Here is a 13,679-nt window from a genome sequence, read left to right as displayed (position 1 = left end):
TCGGCTAGCCACATGATGGCATACAGCGAGCCACGACACACTTTGAACTGAACACCCAGTACTTATGTTAGCTAAATGTATGAACTTCAAAAAAATTGGAAAGGCGCGAAATTTGTTGGGACCGGGCCCTTGTCTTATAGAAAAAGAATTTACCGGACCTAAATAGCAAGGCAGCAACAGGCAAAGTTCGGTTCATTTTTGACTGTACTCAAACAGATCAATTGGCAAGTAACTTTCCAGAAGCTACAGCAGAATTAAAATTTTAAAAATGTATTCAATCTAAGCAACGTATATTTCAACTGTTATTTACCTTGGAGGGTAAGGAATAGGTGTTCCTGCCGGAGGCTGCTGTGGTGGTGGCTGCTGCGGCAATCTCGGCTGGTCTTCTGGTCGCTGTCCAGGACCAGGAACTGGCACTCCCACCCCCGGAGGCAGTGGACCCATTTGGTGAAAATGCGGTGGTAATGTCATGGAAGTGGGGCCAGAAGGACCAGGCATCACGAACTGATCAGGTGGTAGAGAATAAGGGTGGGGGACTCCAAATGTTGAACTAGTTGGAACACCGTTATACAGCTGTAGAAACATAACATTTCTTATAATGAAACTGTCTTTTTTGTCACATTATAGTATTTACTACAGAGTTTAGTCTGCATTGTGGTTATGTTATAGGGAAAAAAAAGATGACTAAGCCTACGGGAATGGAACATTTCGAGAACACGAATTTCATTATTTTTGAGAAAAATATCTCTCAACATCTAATTACAATAAATATACATCCTTCAATCTTTTATGCCCGATTTGAATTCGCGAAATCCATATCATGCCGCGAATTTCCCACGTTTTTGCGAAAAACAAGCAATTAATGTGCGGTAAATTTTTTATTTCTTGTAGTACAATCGACAGTTGTAGCATAGATAAGGTCGATATCTATGGTCTGAACATTCGAGATTATTGAATCCATTTTCGTTCAAATATATGGTAAGGACATTTCCTGACATCAAAATACAGCTTTGGTTTGTGCATATGTAGTGAGAATTGTACTGTAAGCACTGTTAGCCAGCTGAATACACCCTTTGTTCCTATGTATCATGTGCAAATCCAAAATGTAAATGCTTCTTCTCATCATACATAATGTTTCATCTAATAAACGCCATTGTCTGTCAACAAAAATATCAATCTTTTTTGTGAAATGCATTTCGAAAACTAGGGTATTTATTGTGCTACGGAAGCTGTGTATTTTGAAAATGCTGAACTCTTCAATTTAAAAATAACAATTTTTCATTTGAAAATTCAACTTTCTGCACTTTGAACTCAACGAAAAATACCAATATCCATGGGTTATTCTAAAGTTTAGGAAGAAGTATTCTCTCTCATATTGATACATTCTTTAAGTTGTAACTATTGAATTAAAATTAATTTTAGGAAGGAGGCACTACAACTTAGAAGATTTATTGCATTAACCCTCAAACTCCATTCCCAACTCACCATAATCTTGTATTACAGTAAGATAAATTCCTAGTATTACCACAGTCTAGTATATACAGTCGCGAAGCTCAATACGTAGTAAATATGCAAACATTAGGTAGTTGCTCACCTCTAGGATCGCTAATATCGCCTCATTACAGGCAATGCAAAATAGTACCGTCACAGTCTATTGTTTCTAGAACCCTCAAAGCTCAAGCTTCGTGACTGTATATAGTAGACTGTTGTATTACTGTAAAAGATAATCCTAATTATTTCTAATATTTTTTATACATCTTGATTACACAGCTTTTAACACTGTATCACTTCGGAATATGTATGATAAGACTTTCTTGTGTTAAATTCTAACATACCTTGTTTACATGTTTCGACCTATTATGGGTCATCTTCAGAACTCAGAATTCTGAAGATGACTCATAATAGGTCGAAAATGTACGTTAAGTACGTTAGAATTTAACACAAAAAAGTCTTATCATACATATTCCGAAGTAATATTTTTTGTTGAAACAGATATAACTTCTAAAATTTGCAAATACAATAAAACAATGGGAATAATCAACAAAATTATGAAGCTTTCTCTAGTACAGCAACACACAAGAATATGTTTGTATAAAACCTTAGCTAGACCTGTACTGTGTTACTGAAGTGAAGCATGGACAATGAGAAATATGGATATCAGCAGAATAACAGCCTGTGAAATAAAATTTATGAGAGCAACAATAAAAAAGTTTAGTTGTGGCAACATTGTTTTCCTAGTTGGTAACACTGCCTCATAATAGCGCACATAAACAAATTTGTTCATTGTTAAGGCGAAATGGCTGCTATAGAGGATAGAAAAGATTTTCACGTGAACCAGTTGGTTATTAATGTGCAACGGCACTACTGAACAAAGTTTGGTGCAGATCCACTCAGTGGGCCTACAATCCATAAATGGTACACTGATTTTAAGGCAAGATTCTTCGCAAACGGTTGCGGTTTCATCTGTACTGACTACAGCTGCTGCAAGCCCTAAAACCAGAGGACAAAGTGCTACAAAGAAATTTCTGCATAAGTATACAGACTTTAATTGAAAACGATGATGAATTTATTCGTTCCATGGTATTTTCTGACGAAGCCACTTTTCATTTTTCTGGTAAGGTGAACAGATGTAACATCAGAATCTGGTACCTACGTGGAACTTGACTAAAAGCTTGATGTGTGTTGTGTTACCATGGGGGGACATATTAAACATCTTTAAGGTAAGGAACTAAACTTTTTTGAGTTTCTCTTTCCATTGGTACTATTTTCATGCACCTCAGATTTATAGAACGTAAATTACATGTGTTCGAAACCAGAATGGTCTTTTGTAGGAGCCCTGTAGATACTAGCAGATGTTTGTCTGTGTATTAAAGAGGGTAATAAAACTGGATACTTACGTGGGGTGAAGGCTGTGGAGGGTAACCATAATTCACTTGCTTAGGCATAGTGTGATATGACTGTGGAACTGCAGGTTCCCGCATTAATGTATGGTACAGGTTTAATGCTTCAACAAGATCAGAACTCAACTGCGTGAGTTGAGCATGTTTGCGATCTACTCTTTCCAACTCCTGGTCTATTAATGGCCCCATTGCATTTACTTGTTCTGAAAAATATAGGAAAACTTTACAGTTAACTCATTTATGATAAAAATTATGATGATGACGACGATGACGACGATGATGATAATAATAATAACAATAATAATAGTAATATCACATTTCGTCACAGCATTTCTTACATGTAATGGTGGATCTCACATTTTCATGTATACAGTGCCACCATTAACAGTCATTACAAGTAATACTTCTTTGCAGTACACTTTATTAAAACTACTCTAATCCCACTAGCTATCTCTCCTCTTGCTGCTCAGTCCATTGTCTATTTAATACTTATCCTACCTTGTTTTTGCTATTCATTATAGTCCCGTTGCTCTAATTTCCGGCAGCCAATCACGTTGCAGGTCGGCTACATTTAAACATGTGCGTCTTGTGCGCTGATGAAGACATTATTCATTTCCTAAGGCTCGATAAATACTTAATATAATCGCCCGCCATTTTGGCTCTTTTGTGTTGGCATTCACAGAAAGCACACGAAGACGTTATTTGCCGCTCAATTATTTGCTCCATTACAGTGCGTTTGATTTATTATCATAGGAGCTACGACATGATAATGTTTAAGGGTCCGGCAAATAGATTCCTCGTCTGGTAGCTCGGCAACGAAAGAACAAAAATGGCGAACGATACTACCTACCTAGACTTTATAGAGCCTTCACTTCCTAAGACGTAAGCAGAGAGGAGGAGTCAAGCCGGGAATAACAGCGTCGCGACTATAGTTATTCACTAGTTCACATATGCCTTACTGTTTATAACAGTTCACTTCTATAGCTGATTCGTTCACTATTCGCTATAACAACTTATTTCCATAATCAAACAATTCCTATGATTCACACCTTTGTTACTCCGATGTCTTGATATTAATCTAATTCAGTACCACTAGACAGTTCCTCTTACTCTTTTCTTAATCTTTTCTAATTCACTAATATTGGTATTACTCTAAAAAATGCTATTCACTAGTCTGTTTTTTTTTTTTACCTTAGTAAACAGGTCGTTATCAGCACTGATCTCTACCTCTTTCACTCCCCACCTCTCCCTCCCTTTTCATAGCTTGCACTTTCTTCACTCGCTTGCTTTCCTTATCACTATCAAATCTCGTCTCCCTCCCACCATGTTTTTCACCACTTTTTGTTATAAAAATCTTGTCAATTTAGATGAAATACATGTGGGTTTACATTGGTGCTAATTAATTGTAATTTTATCTGTTTTAATGATAATTTTTGTTGTTGTAGAACTATTCCATTATGCCGAAGTAGACTCGAAATTTTCATATGGCATATGCTTCTGGGGTCAAATCACTCTTACTTGGACTTACATACAGTTTACTTCGTACCTGCCATTTCTTTCCCTTTGTTCTATAAACACAACTTGATGCAATCCAGATGCAGCCGCTTTTTCTTTTTTAAATTGGGGGCATATGAATTATAGTGAAAATTATAATGGCAGGCAGAGTAATTATCTCATGCCTCCATGTCAATTATTGTACCAGTGCACTTTATTTGAACCAGGTACCCAGCTTTGAAGCAGTTAGCCCTATATTTAATTCTCCTGCTAAAAGAAGCAGGTTTTACTAGAATATTGACAATAATTTAAGTCAGAAGATGAGTGATATTTCTATTGATCAGAAGCACATCGTCAGTTGCATGGCAAGTGTTTATAATCGTACATCATGTACAGAATATTTTAAGACTTTTAATATTTTAACAGTTTATGCTTTATATATTTTTAAGCTTATGGAATTAATACATACTAATAAGAACCATTATTTTAACAAGTTTCAACAAAACATAAATGGTCTACAGCTTAAAATTATACAATGGTTTGCCTGATCAAATTAAAAATATGAATGACTTAAGGTGTTTTAAAAGATATATAAAAAGAATTTTTTAACAAACCTGTTTCTACAATTTAGATTAAATACATGTGGGTTTACATTGGTGCTAAGGCTGCAAAAGGGTATCTGTCGGATACAGGGGGGAGAGCCATTAATCCTTCCCATTGAAGGCTTTAAGGAACCAACCTGGACAAATACCCATTGTCCCATCCCTACCTTCCCGTGGTGCAGCTGTTAGTAAGCATAATTTTACAAGCTGAACTAAAGGGAGGGGCTACTCATCAATTAGCACAGGTCAGCTTGATGAGTTAATTGACTGAATTTGGTATAATTTTCCTCTATTCAATACCTATTTCCCTCTTTACCCTTTCCTATCCAGTCCTCTGACTGAAATCTTACTTTCTTCGACCCCGACGGCATTAGAGCATTCGAGGCCTAGGGGTTCATTTCACTTTCCTTCCTCCTCTTTCTACTTTTCTGTTCCTAGTGCTGACCTACTATGGCACTAAAATCGTCCTCCAGTGGCTGAAGGAGGGGAAGCTGGTGATCAACAAGATCTCCCAGCTAGGTCCAATGGACCCGTCGACCAACAGCAGGTGTGGTCCTCCAGACATTCTGGAGTGTGTGTGAATGAAGTAGCCACCAAAACGTTAAAATATGGTGTTCACTTAAATATCTTTGAAAAATATTAGAGTGCAAGAGGTCAAATGACTTTATTGTCAAACGCCTCGCATTAGAAAACAACAACAACATTGGTGCTAATTAATTGTAATTTTATCTGTTTTAATTATTATTTTTCTTTCTTTTTTATGGGGGGGGGGGGGAAATTCTCAGTAGATCACCAAAGTTTCGAGGCTGTCTGTTCCTGATATAGATGAAGGCTGGACTCTAATAGTCTATTTATATGAAATCTGCAGATTAGATATATTAAATAGATTTAAATCTACAAGCAAAATAACTTATGCTTACCTTCTAGACTTAACATTTCTTCACTATCTGCATGGCTTTCTGTAGGATCTGCTTCATGAAGAAGATGTAGTAGCCTGCACAAAATTAAGTGAAGTTTAACAATAATAACAGTAAAATAAAGACAAATTAACTCCCTTAATTACCATGGTTCAATAGCAAATGGCAATAATGTAACAGACGAAGAAATAAAATAAAGAAATGTTATAGGCAATAAAGCATTCTAAACAAATATCTTACTGTTTAAAAGTAAACTACTTTTTAGACATGTCAAATTTTTAATTTTACATCACTGAGTAGACCAGTTGTTACCTGTTGATGTGAAACTTGGAACACAACAAAAAATAATGATATTTAAAAAAAAGAATTTTAAGAAAAATACGGCTGGTTGGTTAGTATCTAATGTTGGGCAGCTGAGAATGTCATTCGCTCTCTTGCACATCCAATATTTAGCAGGAAGACTGAAAAATTTAGTAGTAGCTGAGCAATAAAGAAATTGTTCTTGATCTATTTCTCCATTGAGATTACAGAAAAGGCATGGCTATAATATGAATGTTGCCATTGCAGATTTACATGGAAGTTCAAATCATTAAATTAGATGTACTGCATAATACATCTGAAAACTTGGGGTTGTATTATATTCGAGGTTATACTAGATTCGGGCCAATACAGTAATTACATATATCTACTTAAACCATATAATGTATAAACCAAGTCTTATCTTTGGGATTAACAGATTATAAATAATGACTTTTTTGTGTGCAACTCAGGAAACGAAAGTTCATCTTATTTGGGTGCATATTAAATTAATTAATTTACATGTGTTTTTCGAATAAACGTTGTAGGGAAGAACTATGTATGTATGTACGTATGTATGTATGTATGTATGTATGTATGTATGTATGTATGTATGTATGTATGTATGTATGTATGTATGTATGTATGTATGTATGTATGTGTGTATGTATGTATCCAATGCCTACCCACTTCACTTTACGTGATTCAGGTTCCGCATATTGCAGATAGATGACAGGACTATGACCCATTTTCTAGTTGTACACCACTTCGGTGGGCCACACTGTACATGATGTCTATCTGTGGAGAGTTATGTCGTGTACTAGGGTGAGTGTAAGTGTAGTGTCTGGAATGAGTGACGATGATGAAGATGAGGAAAGGAGAAGGGAAAACCCGGTGCCAGCACGTAGCCTACTTCTGTCGAATAGCACCAAGGGAGTTGCCAGGCTTAACATTTCCATCCGATGGATGAATCACTATCAACAGTGACATATGTCTTCTCTTCATATGAACTACGGAGATATTTGGGATTTAACCCAGGCATACTGGTGCACAATCTAGTGATTAGAAGTTGTACACCACCATCTCTCCTAGTCCCGAGGTAGAAATTTTACATGAAAATTTCTGACCTTGCCAGGAATCAAACCCAGGCTGGCTAGTCTGGAGGCAGACACGCTACCTCAGAGATAACTCGGTGGACTTGTAGGGAAGAACTATAAACAGTAATATCATTAACAACCTGATAAAGAAACTGAACTGTGTGCAACACAAAAAATGTATAATGAGAACTGTATGTGTCTACTTCATACGAAACAATAAAATACAGTATGATAAAAAAAAAAGATCTCACCTATCGATTTTTTCTTCATTAATTTCCACTTCCTGGGGCTCTTCAACAGTCTTCACCTGTACCGACTCACTGAACTGCACAGATTTCCTGGGCTGGTCTAATTCTGGAAAAACAGCAACAGGACAACATTCTTATCTCATTTAATTTTTTGACATGCAAATTCCTCGTACTGTAATTATTATTCTTCTTTCCCCTCCACATGCCCACAAGAATTCTAAATGCATATGTCATTGAACTTACTAAACTGCTCTGGTTCTGCTGATAAGTCTGCTGTAACAAAATTTGCTGGAAACAGGCCTTCCCCTCGGTAGTTATATCCTTTCCACCAATTAGGATCTGTATCATCTAAAACATGAACTAGAAGAAAAGGAAATTTATTAATTACCTCATCATGAAAAATACTTAAATACATCTATATCATACTAGCATACTACTGTAGATTGTCATATCGATGTAAAAAAATTTGTACAGGACTTTTTAGAAACTAAAGTAAAAAATAAAAGGATATGTCCCAACGTCCTCTCTGACAAGACCTGGTTCTCCCTCTAAAAGAAGGGGTGATTTCTTTTTTATTTTAAACATGTCCAACATGACATACTCCCTTATCTAGGACCTTGCGGGTCTTCCTGGTGTGATAGTGTATGCAAAATATGGTACATAGATTAATCAACATACCAATGAACCAGCAAGAATACAATGAAGAAATACACACTATCAAACACACAGCACAAGGGAGTGCATACAACAGCAGCATAAAGAGGCAAAACATAATCACAAGAAACAAAGAAATACAACACAAATACAACAACACAAAAAAATACATCACACTAACATAAGAAAACAAAAACACACACAAGATTGCATCTTCATTCAGAAAATAAAAGAAAAAGAAATTCCATACAGAACACAAAACATACTACGAAAACATCTGAACACACAAACAAGACAAATACAACCTAACAGGAGTTTACAAATTAGCATGCAATAGTTGTCTACATGAGACAAACAAGGAGATCTTTTCAAACACAATACAAGAAACCTATCACAGCCATAACCAAATCACACAATAGGCCTACTTTCACATATGCAGAAAACATCAACAACACCAACCACAATTACAGCAGTATAGAGACATGTGTCCTTTAATGACGTTGTTGTTGCTTTTGAAACATTTTGTAACACACAATGATGTACTTACTTACTTACAAATGGCTTTTACAGAACTCAGAGGTTCATTGACGTCCTCACATATGCTCGCTGTTAGTCCCTACTCTAAGCAAGATTAATCAACCCCCTAACATCATATACCACCTCCCTTAAATTCATTTTAATATTTTTATTTATTTATTTATTTAACCTGGTAGAGATAAGGCCATCAGGCCTTCTCTTCCCCTCTACCAGGGGATTACAACTACAATATTAAGAATACAATTACAATTATAATTACAATTAATATTAAATTTACAAATACAATAAAAATCACAGTACTAAAAGATTAACTGATTAATAAAAGTAGACAGTTTATTGTAAAAGTTACGGAGAAACATTTTTTTTATTAAATAAGTAAAAATTAAACCTAGTCTACGCAGTAAGAAAATGCTTAATAAGTTTGCTTTTGAACGCTACTAAATTCCGACAGTCTCTGATGTCACTGGGTAGGGTATTCCACAAGCTCGAGAGCGAGATTGTGTATGATGATGAATACGATGATGTCTTATGTGTTGGTATGGCTAGTATGCGGCTATTTTGCATTCGTGTGAAGAGATTATGATATGATGACAGGTAACTGAAACGGGAGGCAAGGTAGGTAGGTGTAGAGGTGTGAAGGACTTGGAAAAGGAGAACAAGAGAATGAAAATTTCTACATTCGTTAAGCCGTAGTATTATCCTCCCATCTAAGTCTTGACCTCCCCAAAGGTATTTTTCCCTCAGGTCTTCTAACTAACATTGTATATGCATTTCTGGATTCACCCATATGTGCTATATGTCCTTCCCATCTCAAATGTCTGGATTTAATTTTCCTAATTATATTAGTTGAAAAATGCAATGCGTGCAGTTCTGCACTGTGCAACTTTCTCCATTCTACTGTAGCTTCATCCCTCTTAGCCCCAATACCTTATTCTCAAACACCCTTAACCTCTGTTCCTCTCTCAAAGTGAGAGTCAAAGTTTCACAACCATACAGAAAGACAAGTAATATGACTGTTTTATAAATTATAACTTTCAGTTTTTTTTAGAGCAGCCACTTTCTCCTTACCAGGAATCCCAACATGGCCCAGAACCCACACCACTCCAACTTCAGAATCAGATTTCAGAAGTGTGGAAAAAGGGGGAAACATTGACAATCAATCATATAAAAGGTACTGTATGTACTTACTTATTTCTCCAGCACTGAAAGTAAGTTCGTTGTCTTCAGCAGCTTCAAAATCATATAAGGCTCGCACCTTTCTTGCTTCAGCAGTAGTGGAAGTCGCTGCTGTTGATAGGTTTGCAGATGGGTACAAACTACCCTGAACTTTGGGAGAGTGTTGTGTTTCTTTCAGTGACAACTCAATGGCTGAAATCATAAACAACATAACATATTTAATTCTGTCTTTGTCTTAAGACAAAACAGAAATATTTCTCCTACCTTCATTTACTTCTGTCACGACAGATTAAAGGACTAAAGTTTATTTTATTATGGACGGAGATATATTTGTACATATCTATTTCTTTTCTATTCAAATTGTTTCAAACTTTCAGTTTTTAACACTACATTAAAATCTACCTGTTATTACAAAAACTAGAAGACCAACAAGAATGGTAACAGAACACAGAGTCACTTTACACTGTGACAACAGTACATGTCTGAATAGCTAACTGATAAAATCTAATCGAATGTGTTGGTAAAATTACAATGGCTGCTTTTCAGTAGTCCACATACTATTCTTCACCTTTGAACTCAGTCGTCTCGTACCGCAGTAAACCGTCCTATGTGAGTCTTGACACTACAGATATGTGAGGTTGATGTGGGTCAGAAATATGTATCAGGAATTCAGTTAAATGGCCAATAATCCACGATTTTCTTGAAAAAGAAAAACTAGCTGCTAATGTGAAAAAAAAAAAAAAAAGTCATGAAAGAGCATTGACTGAATTGGAATCCAATGCATCATACCTTTTGCACTGTTTGATTTCCAGTCCAATGCTTCATACCTTTCGCAATATCATCCTCTTCCTGCTGACTAGAGACAACATTTGGGTCCCTGCTTACTGCAGCCTGCGGTCTTGGCTGTAATAAAACAAAACAAAACTGTAGAATATAATGAAGATATCAAGGTGATCATGTAAGATTAAAGTGAATAAACTATGAATGTATAACACAATAGAACTGATGTTCCTTACGAGTGTTGAATATGATAGTGAACAACTGGAGAAATTTTGAAGTTAGTGTATATAAAGGTACGGTCACTCGTTGCTACTTTTGCAGTGCTGCAGTACAAAATACTGTGGCGTGTGAACAACGGCGCAACCTGAAAAGTAGCTGCTCGCTACTTTGTTATGCTGCGCATAACTTGAAAGTAGCAACATGTGAACAGGGTTCTCAGGGTTGCTGCCACAGCATTTTAACATCAGTTTTCTTGAAACTTTTGCAATGGCTGTGAACAGTGTTGCCACCCAAATGTGCCAATGATACTTTAAGCTATATTGTTTGGGTATATTTTAATGTTTGACGTGATGAAAATAAAAGATTTGTAACAGTTACTAAATATACAGTGCAGCCAAAGTATATTTGCTGATGATATAAATTCATTTTTTTTTCATACCATAGTTTCAAACAGGAGGGTTGCCAACATTTATTGACGTAAATGGGGGTTTTTTTAATAGTTGTATAATAAAAATAATGTCAATTACTGAATATTAGTTAGTGCAAAAAAAATATAAATAAATAATAGACCTATTTGAACTAAGAGAGTGCTTGTGGAATTTGCAAATGCTGATTCCTACAACAAAAAGTACAAGGCTTTAGCAAAAACTGCTATACCTGCTTTGGTTTATCTTGTCTCAGTAGCAATAAAACCAAGTCCCTTCAAATGAGGATGGAGATTATAGGAGGGTTGTAAATTTTCAGGATTCCTTTCAAAACCTTGTTATTGTACAGACTACCGGAACTCAGTTTCTTGAAAGACAAGCTCAGTGATGGAACTACACAGTACGAAGAGAGATATTTTGTTATTTTATTTTGTGCTACAGAATGTATCAACTAGTCCCTTCCGCCACTGGATGGACGGACGGCATCGCTCCACTCCCCCCATCGACATAACAACACAGACGAAGTAAGACATATCTCCTTTCTCTCTCTTTTCACAGTGAGACAAGATACATCACACAGACTTTAGTGCAATTCAAATTTCAGAAGATAATGTTAAAAATAATACACTCTCTTCGGAACAATACAATAAAGAAGGGTTAAAAATAGTGTTTCCTAATACTTGCAAAAAGTACACTATGTACACCGTAACATTAGGGTCTATTTGAGTAGCTTAATATCATAGACGTACATCTGACCTCAATCGAAATTTATATAGGTGTGGTTTTTCATACAATTTTTCATGCTCTTTCCAGTTATAGTGAAACCATATGCAAACTCTAACACAACATTTATAAAATAAATTGTGTTGAATATTACAAAGAACACTGTGAATTAAAAAATTGCCTCTAGATCAAAACTATGGAGAGGACAGATATTGATATTAAGCTACTCATTTATCCTCGTAATTGTATTTCTCGAAAATCGTAACTTCAAACTGTTCTTTAGGGCCTATTTCTAGTCTTTCTTTGTCCCAGCATTTTCTGCTCTTTTGTAGTTTAATATTTTCCTCTCAATTTTATAATTAGAAGAGTGATAAGTAAGCTATCGCATGATAGCGAACATAACCACAAAATGTACTGAAGAATCAACATGGAGATGCAAAGCTGCAGCTAAACTCTGGCTGCAAAAGTAGCACCTTGTGTATCAACAGACTTGCAACCTCCAGTCGCAACTTCTGCAGCTCTCAGGTTGCACAGCATGAATAACAGCATGTAGTACACTACTTTTGGCTTATGTGTGAACATGACACGCAACTTTTGCAGCTGCAGTAGAAAAGTTGTACAGTAAAAATAGCAACATGTGACCATATCTTAAGTGTGAATCACTATCCACATAAAGTGATAACATTTTTTTAGAGACACACTGTGGTTCATGGATATTTGAAACAGCTTACTTTGTTGGGTTTTCCATACTTCAAGCAAATTTCAACTGATAAAAGAGATACCATGACAGAAACATCCAAAACACTACAACACAATATGGGCACCATGGAAGCCCAAGATAAGTTATCATATTCTTTAACATTTTCTTTAATATAAAAGCAATCTCCTTAACCTTTACCGTCTCCGAGTGAGCTGAGAAGTCGATTCCTTCTTGTTTAAGTTTTGCATAAAGTGATGGAATAAGATTGAGCTGAGGATCATTTTTAAAATCACCCTCGGCCCATTTTTTAAGCAGTTGTCGCAACTTTTCTGCTACTTTTGGTTGACTTCTGCTAAGAAGTTTGCGAAATTCAGTTTCAAAATCTCGAGATGCTACTTCTAGGTGAAAAGTCTTGCCACAGTTGCTTACACAAGCATCGAGTAACTGAAACATAAAACATTTTATGTACATCTTTCTCAACATATCTTCTTACATTTTATAGCATTATTGCAATAAGTGAATGTCTCAGGAATCTTCTATGCCACATCAATAAATTTAAGAATGCAGTTATATTGTCAGACTCCAAAGCAGCTATTCTATCAATCGTCTCTAAACACACACCATCATCTCAAACAGCAGAAATAACTAAAATGCTCTCTCAATTAATATCACTCAATAAAAGAATTGTATTCCAATGGATGCCATCCCATTGTGGAATCCTGGGAAACGAGAATGCGGATGCTTTAGCAAAGAAGGACAGCACTGCTACTTACAGACCTGTTACTAAATTTACGTATTACTCTGTGAAAAGATTTATTAAATCTACATACTTAGACTTCAACAAACAAAATTTGATAACACAATCTCAAGGGAAAAAATGGAACTCTCTGCATCAAAATCCACAGTTAAT

At 35.8% G+C, this 13,679-nt stretch overlaps 1 protein-coding gene across 3 annotated transcripts in view; it reads right to left on the bottom strand.

Moving 5' to 3' along the window:
* Positions 1-13,679, bottom strand: part of Stam (signal transducing adaptor molecule) — a 62,367-nt gene that overhangs the window by 23,705 nt on the left and 24,983 nt on the right. For 2 of the 3 annotated variants that reach the window (XM_069829434.1, XM_069829432.1), the window contains exons 3-10: positions 12,962-13,213; positions 10,750-10,825; positions 9,935-10,114; positions 7,799-7,915; positions 7,559-7,661; positions 5,917-5,990; positions 2,898-3,103; positions 311-573 (exon numbers count right to left, since the gene is read on the bottom strand). In XM_069829434.1, the coding sequence (XP_069685535.1) occupies positions 311-573; positions 2,898-3,103; positions 5,917-5,990; positions 7,559-7,661; positions 7,799-7,915; positions 9,935-10,114; positions 10,750-10,825; positions 12,962-13,213 (1,271 nt within the window). The remainder of the gene's footprint in view (positions 1-310; positions 574-2,897; positions 3,104-5,916; positions 5,991-7,558; positions 7,662-7,798; positions 7,916-9,934; positions 10,115-10,749; positions 10,826-12,961; positions 13,214-13,679) is intronic. The other variant, XM_069829433.1, reaches the window with a different exon arrangement.

The sequence above is a fragment of the Periplaneta americana genome, chromosome 6 (genome assembly GCF_040183065.1).
Source record: "Periplaneta americana isolate PAMFEO1 chromosome 6, P.americana_PAMFEO1_priV1, whole genome shotgun sequence".
Classification (NCBI taxonomy): Eukaryota; Metazoa; Arthropoda; class Insecta; order Blattodea; family Blattidae; genus Periplaneta; species Periplaneta americana.
The sequence above is the reverse complement of the archived record's forward strand: the minus strand, read 5'-3'. Positions and strand labels throughout refer to the sequence as shown.